Source organism: Bos mutus, chromosome 25, assembly GCF_027580195.1.
Source record: "Bos mutus isolate GX-2022 chromosome 25, NWIPB_WYAK_1.1, whole genome shotgun sequence".
NCBI lineage: Eukaryota > Metazoa > Chordata > Mammalia > Artiodactyla > Bovidae > Bos > Bos mutus.
Window position 1 is genome coordinate 700,815 of NC_091641.1, and position 18,776 is coordinate 719,590.

General features: G+C 49.4%; 1 protein-coding gene and 1 long non-coding RNA gene across 4 annotated transcripts; one reads left to right on the forward strand and one right to left on the reverse strand.

The window, feature by feature from the left end:
- Positions 1-1,309: 1,309 nt before the first annotated feature.
- Positions 1,310-18,023, forward strand: LOC106700727 (uncharacterized). 3 transcript variants are annotated; one of them, XR_011462581.1, is made up of 4 exons: positions 1,310-1,621; positions 7,533-9,543; positions 13,822-14,118; positions 16,551-18,023. It is a non-coding gene; the product is annotated as an uncharacterized lncRNA (long non-coding RNA). The 3 variants fall into 3 exon arrangements; XR_011462580.1 differs by lacking the exon at positions 1,310-1,621 and having other exon boundaries at positions 6,964-9,543; XR_001351376.2 differs by lacking the exons at positions 1,310-1,621; positions 7,533-9,543 and adding an exon at positions 9,652-13,309.
- AZGP1 (alpha-2-glycoprotein 1, zinc-binding) lies at positions 13,996-18,197 on the reverse strand. The gene is made up of 4 exons (XM_005893137.3): positions 18,050-18,197; positions 15,913-16,173; positions 14,915-15,190; positions 13,996-14,291 (listed from the first exon to the last, which is right to left on the reverse strand). Exons 1-4 carry the CDS (start codon positions 18,114-18,116, stop codon positions 13,996-13,998), a joined length of 900 nt encoding a protein of 299 aa, XP_005893199.2. The 5' UTR covers positions 18,117-18,197.
- Positions 18,198-18,776: the final 579 nt, after the last annotated feature.

The window sequence follows — 18,776 nt, forward strand, 5'->3', positions numbered from 1 at the left end:
CGTATAACTGATTCATTTTGCTGTACAGCAGAAATTAACATGACGTTGTAAATCAACATATTCCAATAAAAATTAATTTAAAAAAGGAGTGGCAGAAGCAGCTCTTTTCTCTGCCAAATCCCCATTCTGCCCCTGCAATGGAGGATTCCTTGCTGATTTGAAAACTGAGATTAGAAAGTTCTGGCTTACTGAAAACCACCTTTCTTGCTGGAGACAGAGGTTCTGACTCACAAGCTCTGCCTCAGGGCCCCCACCTCCCCCAGCCATCTCCTCTCCTCTCCCTGGACTCCTGTATCACCTTGGGTAAAATCCAGGGACAGAAACAATCAACAACTTGTTCCACCCAGGGTAGAACTTGGCAGGAACTCCTGGAATTGCTGTCACCACCTTTTCCACTCCAGGGCAATTCATAAGTGTCTGCATTTTCATGGCACATCTTAGATGCTGCACGAGGGGGAGGAGAGAGAGAGAGAACCAGTAACTCTTCTACCTACAAAAACCAGCCCTGGGAGCATTCTAGGCAGAGGAGGAAGAAAGGTTCAGAGGACTTTGACAATAAACTCTCGACCACGATGTTCTAGGACAGGGATGGACAAGCTTCTGACACTGGGCCAAGTGCGGCTTGCCACTTTTAGGTAGAGTTAGAAATCTAAGAATTTTATGGCTTTTATTTATTTATTTTGGGGGTTTTATTAAAAAAATTTTTTTTTTTAAATTTTGTTGTAGTATAGTTGCTCTGCAATGTTGTGTTAGTTTCAAGTGTACAGGAAAGTGATTCAGTTATACATATATTCATTCTTTTTCAGATTCTTTTCCCATATAGGTTATCACAGAATTTTAAGTAGAGTTCCCTGTGCTATATAGCAGGTTCTTGTTGGTTGTCTATTTTATGTATTTAAGAATTTTATGTTTCTAAATGGTTGGGGGAAAAAGTCAAAAGAAAGATTATTGTTCATGATGTGAAATTATATTAAATTCAAATTTCAGTGTCCATAAATCAAGTGATTTTGGAAGGAAACCATGCTTCTTCGTTGACAGAGTTGCTTTTGCACTATGATGGCAGAGTTGAATAGTTGTGACATCAACCACGCGGCCTGCAAAGCCTAAAATCTTTGCTGTCTGGCCCTTTAGAGAAGTTCGTGATCTCCTGTCCTAAGAAAAACCCATGTGTCTGCGACACAGAGGCTTGTGGGGAGGTCTCATCACTGGGGAAGTAGACATTTGTTTAAGTCCTTGGTTTCTGTACGGCAGCCACGCCTCAGCTGTGCCTGGTGGCCTCAGTCCAGCTGGGTCTAGTTGGTAGCTGAGGGGTGTGGGCTCTCAGACCCATTGGTGGATGAGAGTGGCCTTGCCCTTCACCCTCCACCCTTCAAGGGTCAAGTCCTTTCCTCCCCTGGCATGTGGAGTACTGGCAGCCAGGCTTGGACTCCTCAGGAGGGAGGCTGGAGATTTTTCCCTGGAGAAGCTGACCAAGAGCTGTTATCTCGATGCTGACCGTAGGACTCTAGTTCCCACCAGATCTTCAAAGGGACGCTCAAGGTGGACGAGGCCTGCCCACACCCAGAGCCCAGGAGGCCTGTGAGTGGACCGCCGGAATGTGTGAGGAAAGCCCCATCTTTAGGTCTGGTGAGGTTGAAAACTTCGGGGTTGATCAAGGAAGAGACAGGACCAAGATGAGACAGGATCACAGAACAGGCTTTACTGGGAAGGGCTTGGTCACGACTGCTTGAAAAGGACCTTACAGACAGCTGAAGGCCTAGCGGGAGACCTTACAGGAACAGCTGCAGCACCCAGAGAGGGAACAGGGCGAGGGAACTTCCAGGAGACAGGGCAATCGCAGACGGGACTTGTGTGTCTCGGTGATGTCACTCAGGAGTCCAGTGGGGAGTTTCTGGGTCAGAGAACCCTGAAGGGCAGCAGCAAGTTTGGGGTTTTCATCACTCTGGGCTTTGTCTTATCTACCGGGAGCTGATGTTGAGTGCCCTTTTGCAAAGCAGGCAGGCTCAGGTGGCTAAATATATCCTTCTTTGGGCTATATTTAAAGCAATGGGATTTGTGAGGATTTGTGTTAAGGGCTGGTGGGCTTGGAGCCTCCTGTGAAGAAGTAAAACACACCGAGGTCATCTCTAGCTCATGAAATAACTGTGGCTACAGCAAGAGAAAGACCGAGAAACCATGACAACGCAGGGAGCAGGAGACAACAGCGAACAGAAACCTCTGCTGTTAACAACCTCAGAGATAGGAGAAGGAACTGCAGGGCGCTCTACAAATGAACACTCAGGAGACACAGGGGGTATCTTTGGAATGGGAAATACTGGAGCCAAAATGAAACATTCGATAGAAGGGAAGGTTAAGGAAATATGGTAGCACACAGAACAGAAAAGACAAACACATTTTCAAAAATGAGTAAAAACATGAAAATTAGAGTATCAACCCAGGAGGTCCCACATCTGAATTTTAAGAGTTTGGGGAGGCAAGAACAGAGAAAATGAAGTGGGGAAATTATGAGTAAGACAATTTAAGGTAATTTCTCAGAAATGGAGGACATGCACAGCCCACTGAATGCTTAGCAAAACGAATGTGAAAGAAACAAAATTGACACCCGGATGAGAAAATTTTGAGCCTAAAGATTTCCAGAAACCAGAAATCAAGAAGAGGTGTCATGCAATGGACGAAGAATCAGAATGCTCCTGGGTGGCTTAATAGCAATATTGGAAGTTAGGAAACAAAATTCCAAAGGAATATAGTTCCCAAACTAGAATTTTACACCCAAACTATAAAAAGTTATTTTTAAAGGGGAGCAAAAAGACATTTTTAGATAAGCAAGGTCTCAAAATATTTACTCCAACAGGCACGTTATCTCAGGATGCTTACAGAAAAATATGCTTCACCCAAAGGAGGACCTTTGTCAATCTTAAAGGAAATCAGTCCTGAATATTCACTAGAAGGACTGATGCTGAAGCTGAAACTCCAATATTCTGGCCACCTGATGTGAAGAACTGACTCACTGGAAAAGGCCCTGATGCCGGGAAAGATTGAAGGCAGGAGGAAGAGGGGATGACAGAGGATGAGATGGTTGGATAGCATCACCAACTCAAAGGACATAAGTTTGAGCAAGCTTTGGGAGTTGGGGATGGACAGGGAAGCCTGGTGTGCTGCAGTCCATGGGGTCACAAAGAGTCAGACAGGACGGAAGCAACTTAGTACGTCCGCAAAGGAGGAGTAATCAGGAGAGAACTAGGACCCAGAAGCAGGAAACCCAACAGATGGGAGACGGGATTAAGGGCTCCCCAGGGGCCTGCAGAAAGGAGATCCCAGGATGACTGCAGTGCAGGAGCTGATGAGAAGCAGCCGGGCCTTTCTTGGGCAGAAAGCAGGAGTTTCAGAATTTTTCTAAAGAGTCGAACACATGTCTGTATTCAGGTGATAAATAGAACTGTTTTCAAAATCTAAAGAAAACATTTTAGCCCCAGTGGAAAAAGACTTCTTTGCATTCCTTACATTTTTTTTCTGTTGCTGTTTAGCAGTTTTCAACAATCAAGTCCTATTTTTCCACGTTGTTTATCATTTGTGCATCTATGCAATAATATGAAGACAGAATTTTGGGTAAAGAATATTCCAGCATCTCTGGCTATGTCCGGAATTCCAGATCCTACTCTGTTGTCCTAAACACTTCCATCTTCCTCTTTTATATTTTGCAGCAACATTCCTCCTAATGAACAGGGCCCGTGGATTTGCCAGGCAGTTTGGGGCCTGTTCTAAAATGGGGCACAGAGCCTTGTGCTTCTCCGCCAGCTGTTCTGAAGTTGTGATTAGTCACTGTTGTCCCATCTGCCGTTGTTAAGAACTTTAAACAGCTCTTCATCCTGGGTATGGCCGAAAATACGAGCCTATATCTGGAGGATTTTAGTGAAGAGAGCCTGAGCTTTGAACCTGAAATTACTTGCCTCTCCCACTCTATAGCTGATGAATTTTGGCAAATGTTCTGAGTTTTAAAAACGATCCTATCGTGGCTGCAAAGCATCTGGTACCATGCATGTTTCCTTGGAGATGCTCAACGCCTAGTGGCTGTGACAGGTGTTAATGTTTTGCAGTTTCCACGGTGCTTTCATTTGTCTTTTCTCATTGGATCTTCAATGAGGTGGGAGGGCAAGTTTGATGTCTCTATTTAAAAACAGATAAAACTGACACTCAGCACAGCCTAGTCCCCTGGGATGGACCCCCTTGGGGGCGGAGCGTTTCTGGTCCCTGGGTGACGCTGTACCACAGATAGAGCCCTTGGGAAGGGAACTTACTTGAAAGAGCAACCATTCCTGCCTTAGTTTTACTTCCAGTCCTACCCGTCCAACAGAAGGACCACGTGGTCAAGAACAGACCGTGATTACAGACCTGCATCCAGAGAGGGTGTTTTCACGTTCCAGTCGGACCTGGAGAGATAAATGATGGCAGGACAGAGCAGATCCAGGAAATAATGTTTCTCTATCCATTGCCTCAAAGGAAATTGGAAAACAAGCGTGTATGAATCACTTCACTCTTGTAAACACGTTTATTCCATAGATGGGGTAAGAAATATCAGGCAGTCTACAGTAAGGACAAAACCCTGAGCAAAGGATAGAGTTTTAAAAATGGCATTCTTGGCACAATCCTTCCCATTCGTCATTTTCAAGACATGTTGTGGTTGTTTAGTTGCTAAGTGGTGTTTGACTCTTTTGCGACCCTATGGACTGTAGCCCACCAGGTTCCTCTGTCCATGGGATTTCCCAAGCAAGAATGCTGGAGATGATTGCCATTTCCTCCTCCAGGGAATCTTCCTGACCCAGGGATTGAACCCATCTCCTGCTTGGCAGGCAGATTCTTTACCACTGAGCCACCAGGGAAGCCCCTTTAAAGACAAAGTTTGACGAAAATGTTTATTTAGTTACGTTCTAAGAGGAACTTGAAGCCTGCATAGAAATAAAAACACCATCCTTTGCTTGGGGCTTTGTCCTTATTATTACTGCAGACTGCTCTGATATTTTTAATCCCATCTATGTGCAAGATTGCCAGGAGAAATATCAATAACCTCGGATATGCAGATGACACCACCCTTATGGCACAAAGTGAAGAAGAACTGAAGAACCTCTTGATGAAAGTGAAAGAGGAGAGTGAAAAACCTGGATTAAAACTCAACATTCAAAAAACGAAGATCATGGCATCTGGTCCCATCACTTCATGGCAAATAGATGGAGAAACGATGGAAATAGTGACAGACTTTATTTTCTTGGGCTCCAAAATCACTGCAGATGGTGACTGCAGCCATGAAATTAAAAGATGCTTACTCCTTGGAAGGAAAGTTATGACCAACCTAGACAGCATATTAAAAAGCAGAGACATTGCCGACAAAGGTCTGTCTAGTTGAAGCTATGGTTTTTCCAGTAGTCATGTATGGATGTGAGACTTGGACCATAAAGAAAGCTGAGCACTGAAGAATTGATGCTTTTGAACTGTGGTGTTGGAGAAGACTCTTAAGAGTCCCTTGGCCTGCAAGGAGATCAAACCAGTCAGCCCTAAAGGAAAACAGTCCTGAATATTCATTGGAAGGACTGATGCTGAATCTGAAACTCCAATACTTTGGCCACCTGATGCAAAGAACTGACTCACTGGAAGAGACCCTGATGTTGGGAAAGACTGAAGGCAGGAGGAGAAGGAGGTGACAGAGGATGAGATGGTTGGATGGCATCACCGACTCGATGGACAAGAGTTTGAGCAAGCCTCGGGAGTTGGTGATGGACAGAGAGGCCTGGTGTGCTGTAGTCCTCGGGGTCACAGAGTCGACACGACTCAGCGACTGAACTGAACTGACTGGTGTAGTAAATGTAGTTTTTCTTTTTAAGCAAGCTTCAAGTTCCTCTTCAAACATAACTAAGTAAATAAATATTTGTACCAAACCATGTCTTTAAAGTGGTGAATGGGAAGGATTGTGTCAAGAACGCCATTTAAAGGTAAAAGACAAGTGATGAAAGATAGGGACCTGTGGCAAGGACATACAGTGGGGCTTGTGCTCCCTTGTGAAAGGGTCTAAGGCGGCATAATTTAACGGGAACAGTGATGGGCAGGAAAAGACAGCGCACAGTTCCCTGAGATGGTGAGAAGGAGCTGCCTCATCAGACGTGTCTTGCAGCCTTAACTCTTAGTTGCTACACAATCGCAGGGAGGGTGGATTCTGGGGGTGGGGCTGGGTGGTGGAGGGTGGAGAGAGGAGGAGGCAGGGCGCATCCAGCCATTGTCCATACAGAACATCTGGAAACCGAACCCTTGTAACCTGAGAACGACGTGATTTGCGTATACTTTGATCTCATCCATACGGCAGCCCAGTTTCTGATACTTGTTCCTCTCTGCAACAGAACCACAACTAACATCCATCAAATCCACTCCCGAGAAATTCAGCACAATGTAGCTTGAGACATTACAGAAGGACCAGAGGGGAACAGTGACCCGATAGTCTTAGCTAGACCATGATAGACTAGATAGTTTTAGCTAGACTATGTTTCTGGACTGTGAATTTGCTTATGTGCACTTGGTAAACAGTGGAACTATTAATATATAAGGTGAAGCCCTATTGTTTCATCTGTTTTCTTAGCATGTTACTGCTTTGAGTTGTAAAGCACCAGCACCTGCAAACTAAGCACTCTGAGGAAGCTGAACTCCGCAAACTGCAGGCCAACCAGGAACGGGGCACGCCCCTTCTTCCCTCCAGTTAGCTCCTGCGGCCACACGCTTTAGTTTAAGGCTTATGCACACTTGTCCCTATCTTTGTGTATCTGCCCGTGTCACCCTAACTCTCTAGCCTCATCTTTCCTCACAGCCCTTCCATCGGGCTACCTTTCCCTTTATTTAAAAAAAATTCCCCTAGTTTGAGATGTAATTATCATATAGTATTATATTCGTTTCAGGTGTACAACATAATGATTTGATATTTGTACATATTGTGAAACACCTGTCACCTCAGTTAATTTTTTTTTGTGGTGTGATGCAAACTTTTATGACCCACTCTCCTAGCAATTTTCAAATATACAGTACAGTATGAACTACAGTCCCCATGCTATACACTATATTCCCAGAATTTGTTACCTTATAACCCAAAGTTTGTACCTTTGGACCACTTTCACTATTTTTAGAAATCCCTAGAACAGGGATTTGTGGCCACACATTCTTTAATCTCCACTCCCCAGCGCAGAACAAACATTTACCAGAACGGGTGTTGAAATATTTACCAGTCTCTCTGCCGTTCTCCCCACCCTTCCACCTTTGTGCTTTTGCACCAGCTCTATCTGGAATGTTCTTGGCTGGTAGGGCATTTCCGCAGCTCCTCCTTCGAATACCACCCCCTCTGCAAAGTCCTTCGGATTTATCTCTGCCCCCAGGCTCTGTCTCTCTCCATCTCTGGGTTATGACCTCACATTGTATCAACAACACGTCAGTTCCCTTGCTAGGAGCGTCCCAGGTCGAGAAACGCAAGACTCTAGCCTGATTTTTATTTCCCCTCAACTCAGGTCAATGCCCGGCTGATTAAGTGTATGTGGAAAAAAAAAGAACACGCAAAGTAGAGGGATCCAGCGTGCGTTCTTTGGTTCGACAACTCGACTTTCCACAAGGTCTTTTCAAAACGAGCTTCCAGGGACAGTGCCAAGGACTTAAGAGCTGGCGGCGTCGGCCTGAACCCCGCAACTAGGCAGGTTCCAAGGAGGCTTGAATGAGGGGGTCACAGCGCGGATCTCCCTCTCCCCCACGCAGTCTTTGTGAGTTATTGCCAGCGAGGGGCACAAAAGGACCGCAGGACCCAAAATGCCGGAGTGGGAGGGGAGATGTAGCGACTGCGACTGGCCGCTGCGGTTTTTTGAGCCCCTCAGGCTGAAACTCGCCCTGTGGGACCGGGAAACCCACGCCTTCACCCTCCCGGGCCCAGGGACACCACGCCTCAACGCGCTCGCCTGCAGAGGTGTGCAAGGAGAACTGACCCCCTGGGGCTGCCGTCGTCTGCGAAACACAAAGGCCGGAAGTACATCGGAGTCAGCCTGGCCTGGCGCCCTCTCTAGGACCCTGGATGCCCCACAGCTCAGTGGTTCTCCAGACCCGAAGCTGGTGGGCGGAGGGATCTGACCTGGGGATACCCAGGGCGTGTGCCCTCCTGCAGGGGCGGCAAAGGGCTCGCAGGAACACATTTGGAAATTGAATCCAGAATTTACAAGTGGAAGAGAATCTCCACTTAAATGTATCCCGGCTTGTTTCAGCTAAGGGCTTGGAGCACAGAGGATTAATATCCTAGCTCCCCCAAAGGACGAGGATAAACAGCCCTGCAGAAAGCGGATCAGGGCTCAGGGTCTTTCAGTGACCGAATGGGTCAGAACTCGGACTTGGGTGTGCCACAACGGTTGGTGCACTTTCCGCTGCCCGGGTCTGCCTCTTAACAGAAATGAATCCTATTAAAACAAAAGCTTACTGCTTTCAACATGGTAGGAAACATGGAACAGTTTCAAAGCTGATCAGATGGAGTGTGTGAAAACTCAGAGAAGACATCTTATACCCACTAGGATGGCTGCTACAAACCACCCCCACACACGAAACATCAAATGTTAGCAAGCATGTGGAGAAACTGGAACCCTTGTGCATGCCTGGTGTGCTTTGTGCAATGGCGCAGCCCCCGCGGAGGACTGTATACGCTAACAGCAAAATATCTGAAAAAGAAAGAGAGAAAACAATCACATTCACAATAGCATCAAAAACAGTAAAATATTAGGGATAAATTTATTGAAGAGATGAAAGATCTGTACGCTGAAAACTATAAGACTGATGAAAGAAACTGAAGAAGTCACAAATAAATGGAAAGATACCCCTGTGCTCATGAACTGGGAGAATTAACATTAAAATGTCCATATTACACAAAAAGCATCTATTGAATCAATGCATTCCCTACCAAGATTCCAAGAGGCATTTTTCACAGAAATAGAAAAAACAGTCCTACAGAGACACATAATCCAGGGCAACAGAATCAAGAGCCCACAGATAAATCCACTCCAAGACAGTCAATTGATCTTCAACACGGTTGCCAGGAAGGCTCCATGGGGACAGGAGTCTCCCCAGTAAATGGTGCTGGAAAACTGAGTTTCCACCTGCAGAAGAATGAAACTGGACCCCTGTCTTACACCACTCACAAAACTATCAATAACTCGAAATGGTTTAAAGACTTAAATATAAGACCCGAGACCATAAACCTAATGAAGAAAACACCAGACAACACTGGTCTTGGCAACGATTTTTTGAGGATGCTACCAAAAGCACAAGCAACAAAAGCAAGAATAAACAAGTAGGGCTGAATTAAATGAAAGAACTTCTGCTCAAGGGAAAAAAGAGTCTACAAAATGAAAAGGCAACTTAGGGAATGGGAGAAAAGTACTTGTAAGAAACTCATACAACTTAATAGCAAAAAACCTAGTAACCTGTTTACTGTATATTGGACAGAGGACCTGAATAGATATTTTCCTAATGAAGACAGATCACTAACAGGTACGTGAAGAGATGCTCAGCATCAACAATTGTCAGGAAAATGCCGATCAAAACCGCAATGAGATATTACCTCACATTTGTTATAATGGCTATTACATATACATATATTCAATATATCATAAATATATATAATATATATGAATTATATATTAATATATATAAGAAATATATTTTATATATTATATATAAAAGACAAGAGATAACAAATGCTGGTGAGGATGCAGAGAAAAGGTAACCCTGGTGCACTATTGGTGTGTTAGTCGTGTCCTACTCTTTGGGACCCCATGGACTGTAGCACTCCAGGCTCCTGTGTCCATGGGATTTCCCAGGCAGGAATACTGCAGTAGGTGGCCATTTACATCTCCAGGGATCTTCCCGATCCAGGGATTGAACCTGTGTCTGCTGCGTTGCAGGCAGATGCTTTACTGTTGGAGCCACCAGGGAAGCTGTAAATTGGCATGGTGACTGTGTAGGGCAGTATGGAGGTGTTTTTAAAAAATCAAAACTACAATATGATCCAACAATCCCACTTCTGGGTAGATAGCCAGATGAAATGAAACCAGGGTCTTGAAGAGACACCTGCATTCCTGTTCGTTGCCAAATTATTTGCAACAACCAAGATGTGGAAACAGCCTAAGTGTCCACTTAGGGATGAATGGATAAAAAAGATTGAAATGCATTTTCTTCTAAGACGTGGGGTTATTCAGCCATGAGAAAGGACATCTTGCTATTTTTGACCATACAGATGGACCTTGAGGATATTATGCTAAGTGAAGTAAGTCAGGCAGGAAGTTTCTGGATTCAACAGCCAGTCCTGGATTAAGCGAAGCTCTTCTGCTGTCCTCAGATTCATTCATGTTGAGTAAGGATTTCCTTCCTTTTTAAAGTTGAGTAATATTCCACTGGGTAGATCACATTTTGTTAATCTGTTCATCCTGTGATGGACATTTGGTTCTTTCCACCTCATCTTTAAGAGGGAAATGACATGATCTTACTGTGTGGTCAGAGCACTGAGGCTGGTCGGAAAGGAGGCAGACTTGGGAGGACTGTGAGTTCCCGACAGAGGTGCAGCAAGACAGGTGCAGTCTGCGGGGAGGAAAGGGCTGGACTCAGAGCACAGTTTGGTGACATCCTTCATCCACTGGAATGAAAGGGAGGGGACAGGAACCCAGGGTCTTAGTTTGGGAAATTGGGAGGAGACAGAAGAAGGAGCAGAAGGAGGAGGAGAGAAGGATAGTGAAGGGAAGCGGTTTTGCTTTTCTTTGGGGATGGGGTGGAGCAGGGAAGATAATGCTGGAATTGAGACATCTTTAGGACATCCAGTGGGCAATGCTTGAGGATAGGAGTGAAAATGGAGTAAGGTGACCCCATAATTATAAAAGGGACTAACAGATAGAGTGGAAGAGAAATGTCCTCCTTTCTCCTCTCACCCAGAACTCTCTGCCAAGCCCTGCAGGTTCTTAGCTGGACATATAGTGCCCTCTCGTGGCCATTACATGCAGCTGCAACTGAGCCTGCACCCTAGGGCAGAAATGGCCTTCTGGCATCCTGAAAGCTGCAGTTGTGGCCCGTTAGCCTAAGAAGAAACTCTGACCTTCACGATGGATTTTAAGATCCTGCACATAAGGACTGGGTACTCAAAGGTCCAGAGAAGCTAACTGCCCCCTCGACACGTGCCGAGAGCCTAGGAGGCACTGTGGGACAGCAGGGGAGAAACAGGAGACCAATAATGGGAGGTTCACGCCTAACTTAGAGGAGTCCTATGCTTTTGGTATAAATATTATTGTTTATTGGAAAGCATTCACATAGAGGGAGCCTCCTAAACCCAAGGTGGTGAGGGCTCCTTCATCCCTGCGGTCCTTTGAGGGTGGCAAGGCCAACATCGTGATTCTATCATCTTTCTCCACCAGGCCCCTTCCGCAGCCCCGGCTCTTTCTGAGAAGTAACCCTGCCTCCCAGTCACACCTTTTTTCCAGGCCTGGGATTTAACACTGAGCAGGCCTGGCCTCTTATGAGTGTTGGGAATCTGAGCAGAGCTCCCAGGAGCTCTGGTTCTCTCCTCACCCCCCCCACCCCCACCAATTAGGAAAAGTGCTGTGTCCATCCTGACCTCTGGTATGTGAGTTTTGAGGTGCCCAGAGCTGGCTGCACGGCCTGGGGATTTGGAGGAGAAGAAAGAAGGGGAAGAAGGCAGCACAACAGAACCCAGGGAGGTGGGCCCGACTGAGCTTTGCTCATGAATCCTTAGCACTCTCCCCTGTCCTGTTAGGCACAACAAACCACGGTCTTTTTCCTGATGGGGAGGGGCCTCCCATGGCTTTGAGTAAACGCTGGCCTGGTTCTCAGAGCTCTGGGGCTTCCACTGAGTTCTCTGCACAGATGCAGCCCAAGCAGCCGTTCCTCCTTCCTCTCCTCCCTCCGCTCTCCTGGAGCACAGCATCCTCTGACCCATTGCTCCAGCCACGCGGGCACAGACCCATGCTCAGAACTCAACCTCCTGATCTTGTCAGAGGGTTTGCAGGCTGGGTCAGGGCAGGTAAGGAAACTAAAGGAAACTAAAAGGAAACAGCCTCGATATGTCTGATGATGAACCATAAGGTCTGATTGGCTGGAACTGCAAGTTCTAGCCTCGTTCAGCCAAATGGAAAAGGGCACTAGCAGGGAAGGTATTTCAGCCCTATATCCAGCTGGTGTCTCCTGCCTAACTCGGAGCATGCCATCCCTTCACTCCAGCGGGTGAGCTAGCCCCAGAAGAGTCCTCCAGAGAGGGGTGAAGTGGTACTTAGGGACTGAGGAACTGCTGAGAAGGAGATAGCTTGTGGCAATGAGGCCCTCTTGGGGTGGGACATCCTCAAACTGCACTTGAAGATGGTCCCACCTGCTGGAGAATCCATTGGTGGGTCTTTGCTGGGTGGGCAGGAGGTGGCTGTGGTAGGACCACACTCGGCTCTCTGGACCCCTCCTTCCTCCCTGCAGTGCCCAGTCACTGCCGATGCCCATGCCCCGCCCTCGGGTTGTTTCCCTTTGTCAGTATCTTGCCACCCTTATATCTTGGCTGTCTCATACCCAACTGGTCAGGAGCAATCTTTTGCCTCTTCTTGGTAAGCTGTCTTAGGTTTCCCCTGAAATCTGAACCCCTCCAGGAGGTTTCTCTGGGTTTATCAGCAGCTCTGTGCCCTCTCCTTGTCCCCACACTTGGCCAGGACTCAGGTCTTCTGAGGTTTCTTCCCCCTTGTCTAGCCCAGCCTATGGCTCCTGCCGTAGGTGGGGTGGGTCTCACATTCCAATTGGCCTCAGCCCTGGCCTGTTCACGTGGACCCTGGGTCTCCTCCTTGATCTAAATATTTCTTCCTATCACATGTTATGCTTTGTTCCAGTCTCATAATGTGTTGCAATATCAATTGCCACATTTTTACCCTTTTGACTAGTTGGATTTTCTTTGTAGCCCTCCTATTGGTCAGACTGGGCTTTTTTTTTTGCACTGGGGAGGTGGGTGGGGGTGTGTGGTATCACATAGACTAAAAAAGCTATCTCTTGGCATTGATTTTCAAATTGGATCAAAGTATTAAAAAAAAAGGAGAATGGCTCTTAATTTTAGGTTAGGTCGAGAAGGAGAGGTAAGCAAGTGGGCTCAGAATTCTGCAGGCAGGGAAGATGTGTCTAAGGAGCTCAGCTTGGAGGACTGACTCAGTAGGAAGTGGGAGGCTGAGGCCGGGCTGTGAGGGAAGGTCCTGCCTGGGCAGGTGAAGCCTGGTAATAAGATCAGGTGAGTTCTGCTCTGTCTTTGGGGCTTAAACTTGTGGGTGAGGATGGGTGACATAGTTAAAAAAAATAAAAGGAGGGAGGGAGTTCAAGAACAAGAGGGCCGATTCTGTGTCCTGGATGGATGGAGCCTCTGAAATGACCTACGGCGTGTGGCCCCAGGTCAACAAGGTGTGGGGAAGGTCTGGGAGCTGGAGTGAAGGGTGGTGTCTACCGGGAGCTGGACTGCTGGGGAAACAGGTACAGAAGAGGCTTGGATTTGTATTAAAGAGACTGCAGAGTTCCACGGCCTTGTGACCGCTGGGGACATCAGCAGTGGTCACGCGTGAACAGTGCCCCTGGGACCGGTGGTCCAAGCCACGCTATGGTGGTGAGACACCCAGTAAACACTAAGAATTTCAGATGAATCCAGTGCTCGGAGAGGCAGGACTAATGACAAACTCTTACATTTCTACAGCACTTTGCAGTTTAAAAATAATCATTCTATAAGGTGATGATGCTGATTTGATTTCGCAGATTACATAATGGGTTTTTTGCAAGGCTGGTTGGCTGTGAGTCGGCTCAGCACTCGGCATTCAAGTCTTCCCTCCCAAATCCACCACCTGGAATCCACCGCCATCCCCTGGGCCTGGCCCACGACGTTGACAGCAGCTCGGAGCGCCCACCTCTCTCATGGCGCAGAAAGGGTGACTACTCGGCTTGTTGCCGTGGGTCCCACGGGACGGTGAGGGGCCGGGTCAGGCTTCTGTGCTCCACGTGGCAGGAGTACGGGGCTTGGTCCTCAGAGGGGACCCCCACCACCACCCAGGACTGGTAAGTGCCGTTGCCGCTGGGGAGCACGTCACCCCCTGACTCAGCCTCCTGGGCGTCACCGGCCCGAGTCCAGTGCAGCCCGATGCTTCGTGGGTAGAAGTCGTAGGCCAGGCACTTGAGTGTCCTCTTGTGCCCCGGAGCCGCGTGCCCGGTGACCGACACAGAAGGAGACTCTGTGGAGGGACAGGGTGTGGGTGCCGAGGGCCCGGCGTCTCCCTGCCCACGGCTCCCCACCCCGCGTCAGGGGTGAGCAGGACTTCTCCTCGAAGGCCGGGGCCCTCTGCCACCCTTCCCGAGACCCTTCCCCACTGCATCAAGGGCCCTCTGTGGCCACGCTCTTCCCCACCCAGCTTGCAGCATGTATGACTTCCGAGGTCAAGAAGTTGTGAATAGGCCAAACGTTTTCCTGTTCTTTCCCCAAAACGGGCTCTGTGCCCCCCATCCCCGGTCTCAGCCCTGCCTCTTAGTTCTGTCTTGGGCTCCATCCATCCACCCCATCATCCTTCCGACCCTTCCCTGCTCAGGGCCGCGACTCTCTTCCTTGTTTCTTCTCCAGTCAGCCTCAGCTCATGCCAGCCCATCCTGCTACCCCTGTTTCCATCCTTACGGGGCAGGCATTGCACACACCTGCCTTCTCTCCATGGCCAAGCCGGGCGGTGGTGTCACCGGGAGAAGGGACTGCAGGGTCTGCCTGGGATGGTCTCCTGGGCACCCACCTGAGGTTGCCCTGGTCTTTCCCAGCAGAGCAAGGGAAGGTTGGGGCGAGGGAGGGTGGGGCATAGGCAGCAGCGGGTACCTTGTCGGTCCAGGTGGGTCCTGCTGTAGGGCAGGTATCTCCGCAGCATCCCTGGGCACTCCTCTTCCAGGTAGGCCTTGGCCCGCTGCACGTAGACTGCCTCTGCTTCCCACTTCCGCTTGGTGTTCTGAGCTGCTGGGTCCAGAGGGACCCAGGCTGGGATTTCTTTGTCGAACTTGATGAAGTCCTGGCCATCGTAGGCGTACCCCCAGAATGCTCCACTACTTTCGTTATTCCGGAGCTCACAGCCGAATGCTCCTTGAAAGGTGTGAGACCCTGCACCCTCCCCCCGGCCCCGTGAAAGTCAGCCAGCCAGCTGGGCATCAGTTATGCCTAAAGAGCTCTTCCTCTTGCACAGTCTGCCACCAATAGCCTAGATAGCCGGGGCTTCCCTGGTAGCACAGCAGTAAAGAACTCGCCTGCCAATGCAGGAGACACAGGTTCGATCCCTGGGCCGGGAAGATCCCCTGGAGAAGAAAGGGCAACCCCACTCCAGTATTCTTTCCTGGGAAATCCCATGGACAGAGGAGCCTGGTGGGCTACGGTCCACGGGGTCACAAAGAGTCAGGTGGGACTTAGAGTCTAAACAACAACAAGACTAGACAACCGAGCAGTGTGTCCACGGTCCAGTAGCTCGTGACTGGGGGAGCCACCACGTGAACCCAGGACGCACTGCAGGCTGCCTCACTCTCCACCCCACATCCCTGGGCAGGGGTGAGTCTGGCACACAAAGAGGGACCCGCCTTGGATGGATGGGGGTGTGGAAGGGAGAGCTCAGAAGTGCCCGGATTCGTCCTGACTCGGCCCTGGGAGTGAGGACGGGGAAAGCAGGCAGGCAGGTGAGTGTGGGATGCGGGAGAGGCACGCAGAAAAGTCTGTGTGTTTCCGCTCGTGCTTCCCGATCCTCCTTTGGGAGGGCCTGCTTCCATCCCGCTCACAGTTGCGGGGCTGCCTCTTGAGTGGAGCCCCTGCACCCCCGCAGCCTGTGGTCCACTCACCTTCTCTGTCCTTGTAGTAGTCCATGATATCGCTCAGGGTCTCCATGAAGATGTCCTCTCTGGCCCTCTGAAGGGCACTCTCCTTCTCCCAGTCCTCCATTCCTTCCACCTGACTCCATGGCGCCAGGGGCTCGGCCCTCCTGCCTTCACTATTGTAGCGGAAGAAGGGCTGGTCATTGAGGTAGGCAACGGCCTGGAAGCTGGGGAAGCCCTCACGGGGCTTGGACAGCCCGGTGTAGAGGAAGCTTAGAGAGTAATTCCCTGTGAAAGACGAGAAGGACTTTGAGGAGTGGCGTCCCTGCAGGCGAGTCTGGTGCGGGGCAGCAGGGGGCCAGGAAGGGAGGGCACCGGGCCTCCCCTCCTCAGCTCTGTCCACCCGCTGTCAGCCGCAGACCGCCGGAGCCTCCCCCAAGAGAAGGGGCAGCCTTCTGTCCTGGGGATGATAGTTCAGAGCCCATTGTGGGCCTTCACTGCATCTTGTCTTCTTGACAAATAAGCAGATAGTATTTCTCAGCCTCCTTGTAGGTGTATTGGGACCAGGTGGTTGAGTTCTGTCAAAAGGAAGTGTGCGTGGGCGTGATGTCTTTTGGTCCAAGGCCCCAGGAGCTGGTTTGCTACATCTGTCTCTCCCCCTTTAGGCGATGGCTGTGGAGGCCACAGGATGAGACAGAAGAATCCCAAGATGTAAACAGCCTGGATCCCAGAGTCATCCTATGGAAGAGACTGCCTGATGTGGCTTCAGTTTTACACGAGGATTTGCCTGATCTGTATGCAACTTCACGTGAGCAAGAAATAATCCATATCTGATGGATTAAGCCACCTTGAACTTTTTTACTGGAGCATAGCCTAGTCTAACTTGACAAATACATGTAGTTAGAAGGTGCTGGAAGGACAATTTGCTAGAAAACTCAGGGAATGACCTAGAGTAGCTTGGCACAGGGTAAGACCAGGATGGATCTCAGAATTCCCAGGGCTGTAACTTGCCCTTTGGTGTGAGGTGGAGACTGGGAGAGGGGGGAGCATTCCCACAATCAATTCCATAATTGATTCATCCTATAACTCACATGGGTGTTAATCATGTTGGAGGTCGTACGGCAAAATCCTAATTCAACTATTATTTTTGCTAATTAGTTTCTAAATGTGATGATCGTTTAGCTCAGTAGACCTCAAGTAAAGCAGATTACCCTCTGTAACGTGGGTGCGTCTCATCTAATCAGTTGAAGAACCCAAGGGGAAAGACTGAGTCCCCTGAAGTAGAAATTCTGCCTCAGGTTGCCTTCAGATTCAAGACAGCAGTGCCAGCTCTTCTCTGGGTCTCCAGCCTGCCAACCTGTCCTGCAGGTTTCTGACTTGCCAGCTCAGCCCCACAATTGTGTTAGCCAATTCTTAAAATAAGTCTTTTTCTCCAGAGTCCTATTAGTTCTGTTTCTGTGGAGAACCCTGACTGATATAGAGTTTGGTGTAGAGGGTGACATTCTAAAGGTGATTGATTGTTATAAAGTTAACATAAAACATAAAACTTGCACGGTTTTATCTTACATTTATTCATCCTGAAATTCTGTGTGCCAGAGCCAGACTCATTTCCCTGTCCTGGAATAGGCCCTTATTCCTTCCAAGCTCCAGCCGGCTTCTTTCCTAGTCATCCGCCTGCCTGGCCCAGAGGAGTAATATCTGAACTGTGGAGTGAGGGATGAGTTTTCTTCTGGAACCATCTCTCCAGTTAATCTGCCTTCACGTCTGCCCCTTGGGGTCTCTCTCTCTCCCCCTGAGTCTCGGACAGGTCCACCCAGTGGTCAGAGTGAGGGAAGGGATGAGAAGTTCTGCTTGTGTGGTTCCTGCTCGGTTCGGGCTGTGTGACCCTGGGCAGGTCACTCTGCATCTCTGGGTCTTAGTTTTGTTTATCCTGTAAATTAAGAGTTTTAGATTCTGATTCCTTAAGGTCTGACTTTGCCTGAGTCCAGAGGCTCCCTGAGTGCTTCTGGAAGTGTGTGAGTTGAACTAGTGAGGCGCCTGGGACACCCGTTCCTGTGTACCCTTGAGAGTCCCGGCCACCTGGGGGCCCTTCTTGAGCCCATCTGTCCAGTTCATTACCTCCCCTCCGTTCTTCTCCAGACCCACCGCTTGCTTCCCCACTCACCAGCCTGGGTCTCCTCGGGGACTGCAGGGCCCAGAAGTAGCAGCAGGGCCAGCAGGACAGGCACCATCGTGCTCACCGTCCAGCTGGAAGGTTCTGGACTTCCCCCGGTCCTGGAGCAGGCAGCAGACAACGTGGAGAATAGAGCCAGGTGTAGCTACGGGAATGGCTGGGCTTTGAGCGTGGTCAGGGGTGGGGCCAGGGAGGGGCGGGAATCCACAGGCCAATGAGAGGTGTCAGAAAGGGCTGTGAGTGAGAGAAGAGGGTGCACAGGCCAGGCTGGGGGGGTCTGTGCTCAGCGAGTCTGCAGACCATCTGAACACGAGAGCTGAGACGGCTGATCTGGGGACCAGGGTTTGGGTACCCCAGTGTGGAAGAATGTCAGTGGGCTGGGTGTGTGTGTGGCAAGTGGCAGATGTCTGGGGCGTGTGTCACCCTTCTAGCCTCTCTGACATCCCCACCCCGGGGTTCATAGAGGGAGCTGGGTATTGTCAAGCCACGCTTCACCCTTCCCCGCTGGCAAAGCCTGGGCCTGGGTAGACCCCAGCCCGGGTGCGACCCCCTCCCCACCCCACCCACCCCTGCTGCTCTGCCAGAGCTCTGCCTCCTGGCCCAGCATTTCCATCAGAGAAGCAGGCACAGCCAGAGGCCCCTTGTGTGGCGCCCCCAGCAGCAGAACAGGCGCACGTGGCCCGGGCTCAGGGGAGCAGCCGCTCTCTCCCTGGACACT